General features: G+C 38.5%; 1 protein-coding gene across 1 annotated transcript in view; it reads right to left on the minus strand.

The window, feature by feature from the left end:
- Positions 1–21,082, minus strand: part of SGIP1 (SH3GL interacting endocytic adaptor 1) — a 182,574-nt gene that overhangs the window by 32,180 nt on the left and 129,312 nt on the right. Inside the window, exons 17-20 of the mRNA XM_088022846.1 lie at positions 17,744–17,871; positions 16,672–16,798; positions 11,453–11,518; positions 10,469–10,528 (exon numbers count right to left, since the gene is read on the minus strand). Coding sequence (XP_087878972.1) covers positions 10,469–10,528; positions 11,453–11,518; positions 16,672–16,798; positions 17,744–17,871 — 381 coding nt within the window. The remainder of the gene's footprint in view (positions 1–10,468; positions 10,529–11,452; positions 11,519–16,671; positions 16,799–17,743; positions 17,872–21,082) is intronic.

The following is a 21,082-nucleotide window of genomic DNA, read 5'->3' on the forward strand; positions in this document are numbered from 1 at the left end:
TGCTAACAGAGCAGGTTCCACCATTGTCTTTCTACTTGTGGGAATGTCACCACGAGTAAAAGTTACCAGCTCACCTCACAGTCTCCTTGGTTGAGCTGAGTTACTTGGATTGGTAGCCTCTCATGATTACATTTTAACTTACATTTGGACCCTTCTTTCCCCTTAAAATACTTTTAAAAAAATTTCATCTGCTGCAGTAATAAAGTGAGAAGTTACTTGTACACACGAGATAAACTGTCACATACCAGGCTACGCAACTGCAAGCAGGAGAAACCGCCACATCCTTTGTAAACTAAACCACAGAGTTCTGAAAGATGGCACAAGTAGGTTATGACTGAATTATGCATCATGTAAGAATATATAACTCAGGTGCCAAAACTGTATCTGTCAAAAACTTCTAGATGACTTTCAAAAAAGCTGTTTACGTTTGGCAATTTATAAATAAACTCAGGAATACTAATGCAGATAAAAGTCTGGAATTTTTGATGTGCCCCCAACTTAAACTATCAGGGTCAAAGAGAAGAAAGAGGTCAAGGTTATGACCATGCAGCATAAAAACCTAACCGCTGATGGCCAGAATTGATTTAGATCCATCTTTTATTCGGAATATGAAAAAGGTTTAGACTCAATTTCTAATTGTTATACTTTAGATGGTGGCTTGCATTGGGTCTATTATTGGTTAGAAAAAATGCTTTCCTACATTTAATGAAGTTTATTTTGCACCCCCCAAATCATTATTAAACCAGTGGAACATATCCTAAAGGATAGCCCTTTGGAATCAAGCAAATGTAACACACACGTGTGTGTATAGATATCTATAGAGAAAGGCTGTTCTTTAAGATTTTTCAACAAACGTTAAAAATGTCATCTCTACTAATCTCTCAAAAGTATGATCAGTGTGGTATTTACTTTTTTTTTATATAGTTGTAGGATCTTTTTCTCCCCTTTCAGCTTTATTGAAGTATAATTGAGAAACAAAATTGTAAGAAATTTAAAGTGCACATCATGATGATCTGATATATACATTGTGAAAAGATTCCTCCCATCTAGTTAATGAACACATTCATCACCTTACCTATATGTGAGAACATTTAAGTTCTACTCTCTTAGCAAATTTCAATTGTACAATACAGTACTGCCAACCATAGTCACCATCTTATGCAGTAGAGCCTCAGACCTGATTCATTGTATAGTTGAAAGTTTGTACCCTTTTATCAACTTCTCCCTATTTCCCTCACCTGCCAGCCCCAGGCTACCACTTTTCTATTTTCTGTTTCTGTAAGTTTGACTTGCTTTTGTTTTTGTTTGAGATTCCACATATAAGTGAAATCATGCAGTATTTATCTTTCTCTGTCTGGCTTATTTCACTTAGCAAATGCCCCCAAAATCCATACATGTGGCTGCAAACAGCAGGATTTCCTTCTCTCTCTGTATTTACTCCTTTATGTATACTTTCCATAGTGTGTGAATTTTAAAAAATAATATGCTTAAATCGATCTCATGATCAGAATAAAGCAAATTGTGAGCTATTTTAAAATACATTTGAATGGCATAGTGGACATTATCATATGTTAAAATAAAAGGATGCATAATTATAAAAATGCACACTACACATGCATACACGCACACAGTCACATCACATGAAAAATGCTAGAAATGATATACACCAAAGTGAAAACAGTGGTTATCCATGGTTATTAGACTGTAGGCTATTTCATTTTCTTTATATTTTTCTGTTTTTCTAAATTTTCTATAATGAGCACGCATTACTTTGGTATTGTGGCAAAATATATAAATAGAAATTGGGATTTAGATCTTAAATACCACTGAGGTTTCTACATTTCTCCTTTATTTTTTTTGAATGGTTCTTTGTTCTTATAGTTAAAAAGTGGATGCTGGGGGGTGATTTTGAACACTATTAAAAGTTATTCCCCTGGGGGCTGATATTTATGAATGGAGAGGCATGGAGAATGCCACTGTGGTCTGACCTGTCTGAAAGCCTGTGATTTGAGCTGCCAGTTTCATGGGGAATGGGCTGCGAGCAGAGTCCAAAAAAAGGCAAAATCTAAGGAAAGGAATAATCAGCATTGAATAACTCATGCTTCCTCTTCCTGGCCTCATGCTTCAATGACGACTGCAACTCTCAAAAGTCACCAAAACATCCTTGAAAAATTAACATCATCCTTGCTCCTTTGGGACACTTCTCCAGAATAACCTTTCGTGCTTTCTCAGAGGCACATTTCAAGCCTCTAAATCAGAACTTAGGGGGAAGGCATGTTGTAATTATTCTGAATATAAGATCAAGAAACACAATGGTAAATAGCACGTGCTGTCTGTGAAGGTGTGCCAGCAGGAAAAGAGATCCCAAGGCCATATTTACTCACGTCCTGGTGACTTAGTACAAAATAGCCAGCAGAAGTGGAACAAGTCCAGGAGACTTCTGGCTGCTAAAATTCCATGCTCTGGCAGAAATTACTGCCATATGTATGTTGCAAAATAGTTGAAGACACAAAAGTGTGAAAATCTTAAGGGCAATGGCTTCTCTTAATGCTCTGTCTTAAATGCCATATCTTGATGAACCCAAATCAATCTGGGACTAATAAATGAAACAATGAATGCAAAATTCTTAGCACGTTTTAAACATTCATTAATGGCAATGATTGTTTTAGGAAATGATTACATGCATATAGTACTTTATAGTTCACAAAGACCTGTCACAAAGGACTGACTAAAATCTATTCATTCCACATCCATGAAGTGGCTTAGAAATGGGAGATTCTCTTGAGTCTTGACACCACCTCTTTGAATCACTTCTTCAATCATTATGTCAGCTTTCCTCTCTGAAGGGGGTGGCCAGGGGTTCTTCTATGTCTGGGGTGGCTGGAGTCCAGAGTATAATGGATGGGCAGACTTAATTTATGTCTTAGAGGACACATAATAATAATGAAAAAAAAAAAAAAAGGCTATCGCATGATGAAGGCTCGCAACTATGCAAAGGTAAAGCAGCTCCCTCCCCGCCCCCCGCCAGTGATTCTCAGCTTCTCCATTCTTTTTCTCAGGAAGTTTGAAATTACTTGTCAAATCTGCTGAAATGCCATGATTTACAAACCCTTTAATAAAAGAGACGGTAACAGATTTTCTTCCAGCATCTCCCATCAGCATAAACACAGCACCCCGAGGAGGGTATCACCAGCCAGATCACTAGTCTCCACAAGTCAGCTTTAATGATAGGTTCTGGTGGAGGCGGGAGATGTACAGCAGGGAGGATGCATTCTGCTTCCAAATCATTCTCCTGTTCCATAAGCAGAGGGGAAAAGATTGCTCCTTGTCCCTGCTGATGAGGAGGGAGGCCGCATAGCAACTCACAGCAGACCAAGTTTGGCAACATGTTTTATGTGGATGAAGGCTAGAGTGCTACAACCCAATCTTCTCCAAAGCAGGCAAAAACTATACAAAACACAGCCATGTTACAAGCAAGGGAAGTGTGAAGTTGGAGACTCGTGCTAGTAGCTAATGGTTATTGAGCGCCTCGCATGCACTGACCTCAGTACTTGACCATTTAATCGTGACTTCAACCTTATGCACAAGGTGCCATTGCTATTCTGATTTCCACAGGAGGAAACTGAAACTTTGAAAATTAGGTAACTTACCTAAAGTTGCATAGATGCTGAGGCTATAATTCAGACCTGGAGGGTTAATTCCGGAGCCAATGTGTGCACACACACGCATGCACACACAGACACTTTTTCTCTCCATATATACAGGTGTATACATTCTCTTTCATTCTCTACATATAACATATATTTTTCTCTCTGTGTGTGTACGTGTGTGCCTGTCAATGTGCTGAGAGTAAACATATAAATCAATTGGGGACTCTTCTTCTATTTTTAGTATCTAGGATAATACCCAATATACCAGTAGGTTAACATTTTTACATTAAGTAAGATTTTATATCAGAACTCTAACTCGGGGTGCCTGGGTGGCTCAGTCGTTGAGCATCTGCCTTCGGCTCAGGTCATGATCCCAGAACCCTGGGATCAAGCCCTGCATCGGGCTCCCTGCTCCGCGGGAAGCCTGCTTCTCCTTCTCCCACTCCCCCTGCTTGTGTTCCCTCTCTTGCTGTCTCTCTCTCTGTCAAATAAATAAATAAATTCTAGAAAAAAAAAATTCTAACTCAGCGACATTTTATATTTCTTCAAAGCAGACTCTGTGTAGACTTAAATAGCACTCTCATCTTTTCCTTTGGAAGCTCTCCCTAACTTCTAGGCCAGGTTAGGTCTCCCTGCTGGGTGCCTCCAAAATACCTACTTCTGAATATAACAATCTCTGCACATTATTGTAACTATTTGTTTAATGTCTGATTCTATGCTCCATGAAGGGAGGAACATGTCTTTCTTGTTCACTACTGTAAACCTAATACATTTCATAGTACCGTGCACATAGTAGGGACTCAATGAACACTTGCTGATTGAATGAATATATCCATAATAATATCTGTCCCTATAGCAATATTATCAAAGCCTTATTCCACAGATTTGTTCATTGTTTTCCCTATCAGATACCACCTACCTACTGCAGAATTAATAAACATAGAAAACCATAGCATTTTGCTATGCACCCATCAATCAATTTCACATATATTTGTGTGTGTTGTGTGTGTACATAAACATATGTGTGTGTGTGTGTGTGTGTGTGTGTGTGTGTGTACGCTCTGTCTCCATATAAACATATGAAGACAGTCCTTATTCTGGCCAAAGCAGAGTGACTATGAGCACATCGAGGCATATACATATTTGAGCTGCCATGAGGAATATTTCAAGTCAAACTCTACAATATCATAAAAGACAACAAATTCCTTCTTTTGAACATGACAGATGTGGCTATAAGTTTATTATGAGGATAGGTAGGGAACATCACAGTATTTTGCAAGAGCTCCTGCTTCCTGGAAAAAGAAAAATGAAGTGTCCTATAAAAAACAGTTTTCTTTCTATTCATAGGCAAGGAAATCCAAAATTTATTATTCAATTATTTTTAAGATTTAGACAAGTCATTAAATTTTTATTTGATGTACACAAGAAATACTAAAATATGCTTAGTCTCATATGATGTTCAGTTTTGAGTGTTCCTATCTGTGTGTCAGAGGGAAGAAAAAGGAGGCAGAGATAAAGGGTGGTAAGGTCCTTGAAGACGCTCGAGGACACACCCCCAAGGAGGACAAAGGCTTTGATGGGAAGCAGTTGGAGAAAGGAGGCAGTGTGTCATCTCTACGTTGACTTGTACGTGCAATAACAGCCAACTAAAAGCTGGTATTTTCCTTCTAGTCTTGATGTCTGCAATTTTCCTATCTGGTACTTAGGTTAACCGTCACGAGAGTGCAACTGGGTCAGCCAGTTAGCCATTCCTTAGAGCAAAGACAACTGCGAGACAAAAGACCAGTAAAAGGTCTAGGCATGTGATACATTCCACAAAAGCATATCCACTGAATATCATGCATTAAAAATTAATCACTAATATTTGTGTGGTTATTTAAAGAAAGGATACAATAAAGAAAGTCCCAAGTCACAATGCATTCTTTTTCCAATCTGGCTCCTGAATGCAAGCATGCCCCAAGGTTAAACCCTTACCTCTATGGATTCAGTCCTTATCTCTAAGCAAATGACTCCCACATTTGCACAATCTGTTTACTCCTGGACTCATCTACATGGAAGGTGCAGGACCTTTAGGTTGAGAGGTCCCAAAAGTAACTCATTTTTTTCTAGTTGTCTTGGAGATCCCTTTCTCCTGGTTTACAACAGCACCTTTCTCCCTGTGTATCGGGACGCAAGATTTCACTCCTTTCCGCATCCTAGTAGATTTCAAATGATGCTACTTTGACGGTGTTTTTCAAAGCTCAAGATGAAAACGGTACTGTCGATCCCTACTACTTCTCTCGAACTGCTTCAGTAAATCCCCAAATTTTGTCAGTCAGCCCAAGTCCCTGTGCCTCCAGAAGTTGTTCCAGATTCTTCCCGGTTAAAGTCTATCCACTATTCAAACGTTTCCAGCACTTTTTTGCATTCTATTACGACTGTTGCTATAGTATGCCTTTTGTAGGAAGTGCCCATCTCCTCCATTTCTTGTGAATTCCTTGAAGGCAGAAGAAGCATTTTCCCTCCATCACTCCTGCACACGGGCTTAGAGCTCAGAGGACGTCATGGAAGGCTTATTAACCACTGCATAGAGGAATGCATGCGTGGATATTCTTTACCTTTTCTCTTCTATTCATCATTGACCCTAGTTCCCTTTTCCTGCTCTAGGGAACAATTTAACTTATGCTTCAGCTTTTAAAATTGTCTACACATAGCAACTCTTCTTTCTGGGGCTTTGTGCTGATCTCATTAATTCTCTATTTGGTAACTCCAGTCAGATGGGAAATGCCGTTATGTAATCTACTTCTGTGCCCAGGCATGTGTCATTCAAACTCAGGATTCATCTCCCAAAATGACACTTGCCAGTGGGGATCATTTCCAAGATGTGGCCAGAGGTGTGGATTACTGAGCAGCGTGGATAGAAAGTGTGTTGGAGCTGAAGAAGTCAAAGAGGCCCTAAAACCAGGGTGTTGGATGGGTCATCCACATCAGTCTATGTCACAGGATAAAGCTATGAAGCAAGGTGAAGAAGAGGGTTAAAAAGGGCTTCCAGCATCTCTAAGCCTGCAGTTAAATGCAGAGGACAAGAAGGTCAGCAGTGGATGGCAAGAAGGAGTGGTAGGCAGTCGAATTATCAGGTGGGTTGCACATAGGCACAACAGGAGGTGGTCTGGAAGTGGCAACAGGGAATTGGGAGAATCCAAACAGTGCCTTGTAGTCCCATGACATATGGCCCACAGAACTTTCCAGGGAGAGTGCTACAGAAGTGATGGTCTCTGAAGAGAGCTGGGATTCAGTTAAGGAAACAGGTGGGCGAGGCTGGCAGAGAGCCTGCGGATGTAGAGGAGGGTGTTGCTAAGGATGTGACATTCCTGAAGGCGTGATACGGGTAAGAGCAATAACGGGAGCACAGAACAGTCTAGAGATGAGTGTGCAAGAGGCTGTATGCACAGAGGATGGAGATGCTATTCAGACACAATGACACTTAAGAATGGTTGCAAGGTTTTTTGTTTGTTTGTTTTTCATTACCAAATACAAGATGATTTTGTAGTTAAATAAGCTAAACAGAGAGGGACAGCACATTTCTGGAAACATCTTCATGTTAAAATGTTCTAGGGAATTGTTCAAATGTCTAATGGTCACATCTTCTATTTGTCATGGAAATATCTTTCCTTTCTTTCCATCTCAGAAGAATACGTGATAGCTTCATACTCTTGGATGAATTAATTTATTATCTTTTGCAACCTTTATTTTTTTTAAAACCCAACTTAAATAGGTTAAGATATTAGTGAAACTGTTTATCAAAGTGAAACACTAAGAAAAGCTTTGGAACTCTTTTGGTTTAGAACCATTGTTTAACACCTTTCTACCTTTTTTGTTAAATCAAATTTGAAAGTATGAAGCATATCATGTTTGTTTGCAAATAAATTCATAAGCCAATGTTCATTAGTTGGTTGGTTGGTTTAGTGGCTCAAACACTTACTGAGTAACTATAATGCCTAGAGCACTGTATGAATGAGACCAGCTAAGGTTTTGAACACTATAAAAGCACTATTTAGATGCCAATAAATAATGATTTAAAAGTTGTTTAGAACAGGTGAGTAATACGACCTGGGAATCTTCTTCTTCTGTATTCCCTGAACGAAGCATTGAAGAAAATGATATGAATAATAACAAATGTGGGTAAAACCAGAGTGCCCTAGAAGAATATGCTAGAAGTGCTATTCGATGGGACATGTTGAATGACGGTCCTTTTGGAGTTTAAAATTTGGGTAGGGGCACTATTCTCAAGGTGATTTCCATGTCCTTTATCATCACAGCAGAAAATTAAAAAGAAATCCTTCCAGCTTACACTAGTTAAAAATACCTGAGGCTAATGTACATAAATGGTGAAAACAAACCTTCTCCATTCTTTTTTTTTTTAAAGATTTTATTTATTTATTTTGGGGGCGGGGAGCAAAGTGGGAGAGGCTGAGAGGGAGGGAGAGGGACAAGCAGATGGTGCACTGAGCATGGAGCTGATGCGGGGCTTGATCTTGTGACGCTGAGATCATGATCTGAGCTGAAACTAAGACGATTAACTGACTGAGCCACCCAGGTGCCCCTACCCTTCTCTATTCTTAAAACATAGTCATTCTTGTTCAGGTGGCAAAGTGTCATGTTTAGTTTCTTCTAAGTCCTGAAGTTCATTTTAATGTACTTTTATCTGCATAAGCATTTCTCAGTGAGATAAGTAGGGGCATATATTTGTGATATGGCTGCTCCCACAGTCCCTCGGGAAGCCCTTTCTAATACGTCCTTGACTTGCGCAAAGTCCAAGATGAAGGTAACATGGTACTAGAGATTCCGATTTATTTCTATTGAAACACCTTCTTGCATGACTTTCTTGGTCTAAATCAAGATGCTTATGAAATTCAGATCTTATTAATTAGAATGGCTATGTTACCAACTTTAGATACCTAATATTATGTTTTATATTATATGTTATAATTATATTTTCCTAAAATGAAAAAAAAGGTAGTTCACATTTTTATTCCACAGTTATTAATACTTATATTTGATTGATAATATATATTTTTAAAAACAAACCAACAACCTAAAATTGTCTTTAGAGAGGTATCTTCAAAAAAAGTCTGTCTCTCCATTTAAAGAAACCCAAACTCAAACACAAGCAAATGAGCCAATAGATACTCTAAAACCAAAACAAACAGAAACAACAAACACCATGGAAGTTGTTTGTTTGTTTTTTTTGTGGGGCCCCAATTATTTGAGGCAGGGTTGGCAGTAGCGTATTGTTCAATTCCCTGGTTAAAACAGGGTAAATTATTCTGCTGCGGCCAGCCCAAACCAGAGAGAGGGCCTTTATATATGCAGGGATTTGCTGTACTTGGGGATTACCAACCTATTCAACCGTAGCTTCTCCTTTTGAGATGTGCTGATCAGTAAAAAGACCCCTGGGCACTTTTTAATTCCATCAGATTCAAAGAGAAAGCTTAGAAGGTCATAAGTTTGGCTTAGAAGGTCATAAGTTTGTGGATTTTGCATCTTGGTTATTACAAAAGTAATGACCCGAGGCGAGGAAGGCTTCTGACATCACGTGGGAAAGATGCATCCTCCCCTGAAGATTACCTATCCACCTGTCCTCCACCTGAGCCAGGACAGGACATCAGGTATTTGGAAAGCTTTAAATCAGATCATTCTTTTCTGTTGCTACCCAAGCTACTCCCAGCTAAGGACTTCCACCTCTAGGACCATCTTGCACAGAAAATTCGCCCCTGAGAGAAAAAAAAAAAAACAACCCACCTCACGCGCTACTTAAAAACCTTTATCAGTCATTGTGATTTTTAAAATTGTGATAAAACACACACTCAAGTTAGGAAATTGCTTTTTGCTGTCCTGGAACACAAAGACAAGTTCAATGTTTAGATTCGACTCTGCAGTAGAATACATTCTGGCCCACTTTTGATCCTAGGAGAAATTTAGCTATTTAAAATGGTAGAAAGTAGGGACTTAAGTGATAAATATTTACGGATGAGACCACCCACAATATAATTACTTAAATTTTCCCCACAATTAACTTAAATAAGATTTTTTATCAAATGCCTGGCCTGTTAAAATGATTTAGAATTTAACATAAAACAGAAGAATGCTAATCCTTAATTCAGAGTATAACAAATTATCCAACATTGAGGTTAAATATCTGACATTATATTTATGTAAATTCACCTTAATCTTCTAAAATGGCAAGTCCAGCGATAGTTGTCCATTTTCCTACAGCCATGTCAGTTGCAATTTCAGTAGATGAAAATAGAATTTACTACAACACTCCTTTTTGTTCTTTTCCTCATTTTTCTGATCTCCTATGCAGCATTCCTTGTCATAAGAATATGTATACATATTTATGTTTTACAATAATGGATGTTGTATCTGAAATATTATTTACCCAAAACAAAATTAAATGCCAGTTCCAACCAAAAACATCCTTACATTTGTTGTATTGCATCTGCAAGAGTCAGGAAAGAGCCCTGGTTGACAGAGTTAAGTTCCTTGGCCAAAAAAGGTGTTTGTTTGTTGTTTTTTTTTCCAATTTCACACAATTAAGTAACCAATATTGACTGCAAATTGGCTTCGTTTTTTTTTAATATGAAAAATTGAAGATCCCATACAAACCAAATTCATGTCATATTTTCTTTAGTATTTCATATTTTCTAAGTAGCCATAGCATTTGTATATAGAAGGTGCGACCAGGTCTTTTGAAGAGAACTGGGATTTGGAAATGCAGACGGGAAAAAAAGGATGAGGGGTATCAATTAGAATCTGGTATGCTATGTACTACTTACCTTCAAAAGTCAAATAAAACTTTCCTCTGTCAAACCAAACGAGGGAAGGCTGTTCATTCTCTGTATGGCCAGGAGTTGAAGCGGGATGGGAAAGGTTAAGGAGAGGGAGAGAGAAGGACACAGTATGAGTTACAGGTCATTAATCGCACTATGGGGGAGGGCGGAGGCACTGCATGCCATTAGCGTGCAGGAAAAGGGGAAGGCTGGTAATCTATGTTTTGGTTTTGGGTTTTAGTTTGGGAAACAGAAAGCAAAAGCAAAGCTATGGAGGCCTAAAGGGATGGGCACGTGTTGCTGGTAGCTTGATACTCAGTGCTTGAGCGCATGGAGCGGAAGTCTTCCTGGCCATGCAGGGGCGTCAGCATATTTTAACTGCACTAGTTAGGGCAAATGGTCATTTAGCAATTGCTGTATCCATTTCATCTTCAATGTCATCCCCTTCTATATTTAAAAAGATAAACTCGGAGTTATGGGTTATATCAAACTTAGCTTAGGTTTTAAATGACAACAGCATTGCATATCAATTTAAAGTTCATGGAAGATGCCGCACATCTTCCGTCCCCTCCCCTGGAATCACCTTAGGCATCCAGACACAAAACACCCTTAACCTACGTACCAAAGAGAAAACAAGATTACTGACGGTGTCCTATTATATTTTAAATCCAAAAGCAGTCACCGGACATGTAATTCTGAGCAGTTAAATTATTCCTTCCTTTGTAAATTCACAAAGCAATGGCATCTCACCTTCTTCAAACCTTTTGAGAAACTGTCATGCAACCTGCTGCTTTTTAATAGGTTCACTTAAAAAAAAAAATTTGGTGGCATGAATTCCACGATGAACAATAAATAGACAGGGTGCTTCTGAGAGGCACCAGACACTCATGAGGTGACTAGCATGTCCATGAAGTTTATAGCATTCAGATGGCATAATGGCTTGGATTTTTAAAGTCTAGATATCTAGGGATCACTGGGCTAGCACCATACCTGCCAGTGCATCACAGCGCCTTTCAAACGAGGGCAGTTTGTCATAAAAAACATCATCTTCTGACACTATGAACCAAAGAAATATAAAGGAATGGAAAACAAAAACACAAATACAAATCCCAAATGAAATCAAGCAGTACACTTCACTGATTGAAACACAGGAATGGTATCAATGGAAAAAAGAAACAAAACCTAACACACTCGGATAATGATGATAGGGTACCAAAAAAGTAATGTGCTTATTTTATGATGGTTCTATGAGGAAAAAATTTAAAAAATTAAAAATTAAAAATTTTAAAATGCCAGGTTTTAGCAATCTGCGAATTTGGCTAAAGTCAGCTCCATGGAAGAAATCACGCCCCCACCTTTTCAGGAAGTTGCTAAAGGCACTGTCATTAGTAATTGACTTGTGTAAGTGTATTTCACTTAGACACAGTTCTCAAGTGGCCAGACATATGTCCATCAGTAGAAGCTCTTGGTACACAGAATCACTCATAATATATTTTCTCCCTGCCCCAGTGGGCAAGAGTAAGCTTTCAACAAGACTATAAAAAAGCAACAGAATAAATCTGAAGTTGCTGAATGAAGTATCCCATTTCAAACTCATCAGTATCCAAATTCAGTTTGCCTTGCAGTCGTCTTTAGTAGTTACGGCCCGTTAATTTTGGACAACATTATTGTAATTCCATCTTCGTCTATGGCATCCAGCTACGGCCAAATGTCTTTGTAAATTGATCACAACAGTTGCTCTGGACCCCAACCGTTCCAGATCTTTGCATGTGATCTCCTTTCTCACCAACTAATAAATACAGGTAATTGGAGTTCTAGTCCATGTGATCAAAAAAAAAAAGTGCTCAATTCCACAGGTCCTAAGAGTATTATTACAACTTAAATTAAAAATGGAATAAAACCTATACAAAGACCCATAAGGGAGAACCCTCTCTACAATGTAGAGAAGATAAGGAAATTGATGAGAGTAGTAAAACTATTCTGTAAACAATGTTTCTTGGAAAAGATACTCTACTGGCTTGCCTCCTAGACTTAGGAAGTAAAGCAGGAAGAGTTCTTCTTTGTCAATTTTTAAGGTTCTAGGATAGCCCTTGTCAGTCAGTATTTATTATATAGGTGACTTCCTTGGTGGCTAGAACAAGTTAATGCAATGTCTATAATATCTATAGGAGAGGAACAGGACATGGCACGAAGAAGAACACTCCATAATCTGTCCAGAAAATGGGAAGCAAAATAGTTACATTGGCAGTAACTGAATGTTACAATACCCTTTCATACCTGTTAGTGGGAAATGATGGAGGATATTTTCTTTCCTTTTAAGAACTAACTTCGTATTTACAATTTCCTTAAAATGAGGAGCCTCCATCATGATGAGCACTGAGTAATGTATAGAATTGTTGATCACTATAGTGTACATCTGAAACTAATATAATACTGTATATTAACTATACTGGGATTAAAATTTTTAAAAAACTTAAAAAAAGAATAGAAGGCAAGAATTCACATACCAAAAAAAAAAAAAAATGGGTCTCCAATATTCCATTTGTTTTTTGAATTGGAGTTACAAAAGAGTAATTCATAGGGCTAAATAACATGCTCATAATTTTTCTATGGTGGTTGTGGACATTGAGAGCTTTGAAGAAAACAACATAACTAAACTGGGGAACTTAAAAGATGAATTATTGGATAGCTCCGTGCTTGCTTTAAATAAGGGTAACACTCAAATTAAGTACAGAAGAAAAAATTTCCTTAAGAACTAACCATGGAAATTGTCTCAAATTGATCTGGGATGGGAAAGCCAGAACTAGAGACAGGTCTTTCCAAAAAAAAAAAAAAAAAGTTTGAAAGATAAAAAAAGACTAAACTTAAGTATGGGAATTTTTAGTTGAGATCAGGAATATCCATCCTCAAAGGTCTTTCTGTGCCAAGTAATTGGCATTAATACAAGTATTTTTAAAAGAATGTTTATCCAATTCAGAATTGCCACCCAGCCTGGAGAGACAAAGACTTAGAGAAAAATACTGTAAGATTTAGATGCTACGGCTAATATTCCAGTACTGAATCACTTTTGCTCAGAGTTCTACACCAAAGGAAACATCAAAATTCACCTACTGCTTCCTTTGGTGCCTGTAAATGGTTACTTTTCATTCATTCAGATTTCTGAGATGATGTTAAAGATGCAGTTGAAATTGCATAATTAACAGTGAAGGTATATCATAAATAATATATTTAATAATATATATTTTTTCATTTAACAATGAAAAAATTGTCTTTATGGTATTCTTACTGCATTGGGGTACCAAAAAAAGATTTTGCAAACATCTAAAAAAACAAACTAACAAACAAAAAAACCCTGACTCTCACCCATAGAAATAAGAAAAAAAGTAAGAAAAATGGATATTTAAATTACAGGTATCTCTGTTTATCTTTAAATGTCTAAGAGTTTGTTTCTTAGAATAATTTTAAACATTTTCTCTATTCCCATAATATTAATAGGATTTTCCCCCCAAATCAAATAGTGAAGGTCCTATGAGTGTTTCTAATGCAAAAGGAGTGTACTATATTTCATTGATTCTGATATGTGCACTTGTTCACATTTTAACATCTCTGAAATTGGAATGGGTCTTAAAATTAATGGATAAGAAAGCATTGCATCTTAGCTTACTTGGCAGTTTTCCTCTCCTTTTCTTAATCATATATAAAATAATAGTGTATCTTCTGATGGAGGGCGTCTTAAATTCAGTGATACACAGTTGCAGAGGGGTTCTTTATTATTTGAGTGTGGTGATGCACAGAAAGTCTTATTTTCAGGTGTGGCATCAGATTTACTACTTTATAATCATAGCTTTCATGAAAGATTTTATGTCCAAAGTGTTTTGGAGGCATATTCTTACAGGAACTGTTGTGTAGGAAGATTAGACTTGCTCTTAAAAGTTTAGTCCTTGAATTACATTCAACTTTGCAATAAGCAAGTACAAATAAATACGTACAAAGTTTCCACCACATTTGCCCCAGTTTTGGCTCAGATGTCACAGGAAATGTCAAAAAAGTATTGTGTGATAGAAGGGAAATGTTGAGCCACTGATCTCAAAAATTTGCTGCTGAAATTCTCTATCCCCCCGCAAGTTATTTTACTGCATAAAGTTGACATTCCAAGTCAGTCATGAATAGTCAGCCCCTTGGCTGACTAAGCACAGCCAAAGCACATCCTCTGTGAAAAGAGATAAACAGCAATACACAGGAGCTGCTGGCAGCCATCTACTTCAGAGAGAAGTGGCTGTCAGGTGACCCACTGCAGCAGGAAGTAAAGAACAGGAGAATGAGGAAGAGGAAAACAAAAAAAATAAAATAAAAACAAAAACAAAAAACAACCAAAAAAACCCCCACCAAAACCCAGAACCAAACAAATTAAATCAGGATGCTCCTCAGCAATGAAGCAATGTTGAGTATCCTCTCAGGTGGCAATTTTTTTTTAACCCCTCTGTCATTCATCTTGAAAGAATGCATACTGGTTGTACTAAGAATCAAAGTCACTGGCCAGGATTTGAGATTTCTGTGGCAGGGAGTATAAAAATGCATTGTATAAAAATGTACACGGTTCAAATTCTCTGTGTGTGTCATTTTCTCTATGAATCTCAATGAGTTTAAAGAATATGTTAGTCACTCATCTGAGGGCAGTTGAGGTCCACTTTGTGAGTGAGAGTTGATGCTTCTTACTTTCCTCTCTGACCAATCAGGGAAATCACATGGAGTAGGTGGGACAAATAACCTTGAGGAAAAAACAAAACAAAAAAAACAGAACCCCCAGATAAAACAAAACAAAACAAAACAAAAAAACAGAGCAAGAGTGGGGGAAATGGCTGTAGCAATCAGGAATATTAAAGAGTGTCAAAAAAAAAAAAAAAAAGGTTGGAACAGTACAGAAAAAACTCCAGAGAGAACTGGCCTCATAGGCATCTTAAAAGAGAAAGCCCCCAGTTACCTCAATGGGTGATGCAGAGAAAGAACAAACATGGCTATATAAATGATGTTAAATAGCTGTCTTTTAATGAATCCTACAAAATTGGACAGCTGGTTATATTTTCACCAAATTTGAAAGATTGTTTTGGGCTAGTCTGATTAAAAATACAGAACACATGATATAGTTGAAATTCTCTTTGGGGCCCCCTACAAGGCACACCGTCATTTATATCCCTGGGAAAATAGGGAGTTCTCCAGAAGAGCTTCAGGCTTTGATCAAAGTACTTCTCACATGGGCAACTCTGTAGTGTGCTCTTCTTTGGTAAATGATAGCAGGGATTTATTTAGCTTTGAGTTAATGATTCTCCCAAGCAATGCAGGATGGGCCAGCTGGTTTACAGTATGGAAGACTTGGAGGGGAGTTCAGACAATAAAGGAAGACAATGGGAAAAAATGGAAGGGTGGAGCCCCAGGTCAGAGATACCATGCAAACATGAAAGAAGCAGCAGCTTATGGAAGATGGGTGAAGAGGTGTAGAGAGAGATCAGCCTTGGGAAGAGGAAAGATGCTCCAGGCAAAATGAGGCATTTAAACCTGGGAAAACCTTCCAGCTGAGCAGCCATTCTCAACTCTTGACTTTCATCACACCATAAGGAAAGAGGCACAAAGGCATTTACTGAAAATGCCAGCAATGACTTATTTCTCAGGGAAAACTGACCACACATCACTGAAAAGCACTAGAAAAGAATGTCAAAAAGTTTACTCAAGTCCCACAATGCCAACACTTATACCATCTGTCAACATAAGGACAACCAAAAGTGATGAAGAAATGAAAGCTTTAAGAAAAATAAAAGATCAAAATTTCGTGAGTTCTGATGTGGTACACGATTGGAACTTAAATGAACATTCCTCCTCAAAGGAGACTATTTTTATGATAGAAATGATATGTAAATTACTGGACCTTATTTGTTGATTTCTTCTTTACTTTTATGAGTAGCTCTGTATGGAATAGCATAAGACAATTCCTGCAAAATACAGGTGTTAATGTTCTTTTATTTGTTTATTTGCTTAGTTGAAGCATTTCGCCTCCTTTGCTGAGAAGGTGCTTTTAAAAGAAGAGTCAGCTGATAGTAGCAGAACACAGAGCAAAACAATTTCAACCAGAAGTATAGGGCCTTGAGGTTTTCAGATGATAAAAAAATAGCCAGTCACAACAACAAACAGATTAAAAGACAGGAGATAATTTTTACCAACTGTGGGAGTGGTGGCTGCGCTCAAGGAATTGGTGGATGATATTGAAGAAGTACTTTCAGCTCGGGCAAGGGGTGCTATCGGAGGAGGGCTGGAAGAATGTATGGGAGGGCTAAAAGGTCTGGGCTGCAGGGAGAAGAAAAGAGAAGAAAATTAGATAAGCAGGTTGGAGTACTCTTGTTCCATGTTTTTGACATCTTCCAGCTCTGGATATGACAACTCAGGTTCTTAAAAGAGTATAGGTGACATCATTTTTATCTTGAAATTGATTCTATCTCTACAGGAGTTTGTGGATGGAGCTAGAGAAACCATCGATCACAGTGTGCAGGTACCTCAGGCTTAGAGAAGCTGAGATCTGTGATGTTTCAGGACTGTGAAGCTACATGCCCTCAGGAACTAAGCAGGTAACCTCCCGTGAGAGCTTATACCCATTTAAACATATTTAAATACAGTATACTCAACTGTGCTAGCTATACCAAATATTATGGACATCACCCAGTTTGTGACTCCTGTGCGAGGATAGCAAAGAAATGTTCCTCTTCCAGGAGTCTCTCAATTGTTCACACAGAATGTTTGCCACCTCTTCAGCCTTAAAACACGATGCAAGAAACTTCTGGAACAAATTTATCAGGCTACCACCCTCCTCTGTATTCACACGGTGTGCTTAACACCAGTAAGTTCTCTTAGTCTGGGGATGGAAACCAGGACTTACCCTCTCTTGCAGTCTTCCCAAGCCGGATAAATAGAGTGAAAGAAAACACCTCTCTTTCTAAAGGTCTTAGCACAACTGAGCATTACTACCTTAATTTGCATCAGACCCATGCGGGCAGAACCGAGAACCCCAGCCTCCTATTCCTATCATTTTAGACCTCGACTTGAAAGGTGGTGGAGATTGAGGGAGGGTCAAAATGTACACCCACGCTGCAGTGACCGCCTTTCAGATGCCACATGTCAGGGCCATTTGTACAACTGATAGGAGGCCATTGAGGTAGCCTGTGTTGCAGCATTTTGGCTTCTGTTTGTCATTCTCACCATGAGTCTCTGAGCAAGCCAGGGCAGAAGGGAACATACCACATCTCCAACTCCAGGTTTTCCTGGAGGTAGCTTTGGCCGAGATGGAGGCCGGGGAGGAGGCGGTGGAGGGGTGGTGCTGCTGCAGGGAACCAAGGGAGTGGCTGGTCGAGCAGGGGATGATGCACCTGAAAAACAAGCTGGTATTAACAATGGCCAGAACCATGCGTGGCCAAGAGCTGTCATCGTTGAATCCTCCTTCCCCATCCCCCCCAGGACAGCACCAGTCCCAGACAATTTTCTTCACCCCAGCAGTTAGTACACTCAACACTCTAGCATCTAGTGTGTATGTGTGTGTGTGGTTTTTTTTTTTTAATAAAGAAAAAAAATCACTCGGTTGAACTAGAGCTGATGGCAGAAGCTGAAGCTTATTGCCTTTTGTTGTCATGTGACACCCAGTGAAAGGTAAATCCTTTTATTATTCTCTGTGATGGAAAATATGCTTTAAGACACTTTTAGCCTGGTGGTGAGGACCTTTCATTTTGACCACATACACACCAAACTTATAATAAGTTCTCTTGTTTTTGCATATTCAGAATTAATGTCCAAGATGGAAATGGAAGTTAGACCTTGAAGGAAGCTGAATGATTTTTCCACATTATATATATACATATATATATATGTTTTAAAAAAAACACGTATAAGAGAATTATCTTTTTTACTGTGCTTCAAAATATGAATGCTAACTTTAATAAATCTAAGTAAACATTTGATGGTAAGCAAAGGATGGAACCATAAGAAAGTAAATTAGATGTTGCACAAGTAATTTGCATTTAGAATCTTAGTAACAGAATCACACTGAATTTAGAGGATTGTATTTTTTGAAGGAGGCTGCTTAGTAATCTATTCTATGTAGAGTTGGCCCATGATGATTTTTGTGGTGATTTTGAAAAGAGCCTCTTGGATTTACTTTTCTGGCTGTCAATGACAAACATGGGAAACAAAGAAGACACACAGAGGTTGGCATGCACACTAATCAACACACCAGTAGGGTCTTGAGACTCAGGGGTCGGTCTATCCTTAGCCAGATGTCTGGGGTACATGGATAAACTACTTGACTCCAAACCTGAAGAAATTCAGATCAATATTCCAAACAGTGCTTGTTCAGAAAAGTTCCAACTACTCCGGAGGTTTTGTCACTTTGGTTAGAAGCACAGGTATCAGATCATTTCAAAACATTCTAAGAAATCCCACCTCAGGAAAATAACTGCCCACTCCTCTCCTGTCACCCAACATGCCACAAAACTGTGTTCTCTGGAGAAACCTAGATCAGCAAGTTGCTAATCTCCATCTCCAGATCTCCAGATTCCCAAAGAGCTTTGAAGTTGAACAACAAAACCCATCATCTTGGAATCTGCTCTCAGCTTAGGAGAGTCCCTGGGGGTAAACCTTGCTCCCCTTATTTAAATACAACCTGAAATATTGAGTGCGTTGTGTTTCTCTGTGCTGTTTATTCTAAGTGTAATTTCGTTAGTGTGAAACCCTGCTAAAATTACCGCCACCTCCATCCCTAGCCCTACTGCCTCACCACCTCAATCAGAATGAGAGCTCAGAGATATTGAGTAACTTGCTCAAGGTCCCGTAGCTCAGATGGTTGATTTAACTCCAAAGCTCAAGCTCTTAAATGCAGTGTCTTGTAGCTTTAGATGGAATGTGAAGTCCCACATTTTGCATAAAGTCTGCTCTTACTTTTGCAACAGCAGCTTGCCAACATCTCTCTCAATGTAAATATTTTTAGTCTTTGGATAATCTTTTCTTGAATAAAAAAAAGAAGATATGTTTTGACAGGTCCCACTACAAAGTTTCCTTTTGACTTAATAGATTGACACCCAGGATGTTTTCAGGAAACAGAAGTAACAGCAGAGAGATGGAAAATAAACCTTTAAACAACAAAGTCTTTGTCAGGAAGTTTCATGGGGCTCTTTCTAGGTTCTGTTTCACTGGGAAACCACACCATAGGGATGGTTCAAAATATCTATCCGTGGGTCTTTTTCCAATAGTCTTCTGAATCAAGCTCAGGAAAAGGTCAGCTGCTTATCTTTTTTCTATGTGTTCTAAGAGGGAAAGTTTTGAAAATCACTGTCAGTAATGCTTGGGAAAGATAATATTGGGGTTGTCAGCAAAGCAGTATGGAATAATGAGAAAAACTGAATGAAAAGGCAGATGAGCTGAGTTCTGGCCCTGCCTGGCTCTTATCGGTTGTGGGATTTTTAACTTCTCTGAGCCAGAAATGAAACATTTCTACCTTACAGGGTAGTTGTAACAATCGAAATGGAAAATGCTTGTCAAGTGTTTAGTAAACTATAAAATGATACACAAATAAAAGAGAATAGGTGTTGATGATGATGGTAAAGACTGTCTGTTCATATAGACACAACTAAAAGCAAAGAAAAAAGTGGCTAGTTAACTGTCTTCTTTTCACTTTTTCCTAACTGGATTGATTTAATTGATTTGTTGTGCAGTTAGAAAGACACTGGGGCAGCGTTTAAGAAGCAAAACCATCTTAACAAAACCTGAGGTTCAGCAGAGGGTAGTCAGGGCCTGGGGGGGGATTTTATAAGTGAACTGAGGTTTCCCATGCTTTCTTGAGGCTGCACAATTGTTTCGTATTCTAAGAGGGTAGAAGACTATTTGCACATCTCTAAACTCATTCTCTGATCTTATATTTTCATTTCTTCTACAAGCAGTGTTTATTCCCAAGAGCAGTGCTGGGAAAAAAAACTGGACATTTGCTGTTTCAGGTTTAACTTTAAAAATCACCTGTATGTTATTTGAGTTTTGTGAGTTCAAAAAAGTTGACAGCCATTGACGTGCTTTCAGTCCATTTGCTGCTTCAACTCGAAGTTCTAACATAGTTTTTTTGGTAGCCCCATAATGACTGCTTCAACTTCCATCTCTCTTTGCTGGCTAGTGGCCTGCCTAATTGGACTCTGCCACTCTAAAAGACATGTAGTTAGGAAATATATTTGTTTAGGTTAAACCCAGTTGTTTATAAATGTGTGTGTGTGTGTGTGTGTATGTGTATAACATCTTCTAATATTGCCTTAGTTTCTCAAATTGGAAAGTGTTGCACTGAACATTCTATCTTTACTGACATCTCTCTTTCCCTGGTCTCTACAGGCCAATAAAACTCTTTCTCTTTCCCATTCCCTGGCACACCACCCACAAGGAAGAAGAAATGGCCTCTGCCAAGAGAATTGTCATCTGCATTCCAATAAAGCAAAGTTCTGGCCAAACTAGGTATTTATAACTTTGCCATAAGGAAATCAAAGTTCTTGGAGCAAATCCTGAATCCAACTGTTTTTCAACATCAGGTAACCCAACTGATTCACAAGGCTG

This window comes from Eumetopias jubatus, unplaced genomic scaffold, assembly GCF_037043125.1.
Source record: "Eumetopias jubatus isolate StellerSeaLion01/CBP00866 unplaced genomic scaffold, mEumJub1_p1.0 scaffold_4, whole genome shotgun sequence".
In the NCBI taxonomy this organism is placed as follows: Eukaryota; Metazoa; Chordata; class Mammalia; order Carnivora; family Otariidae; genus Eumetopias; species Eumetopias jubatus.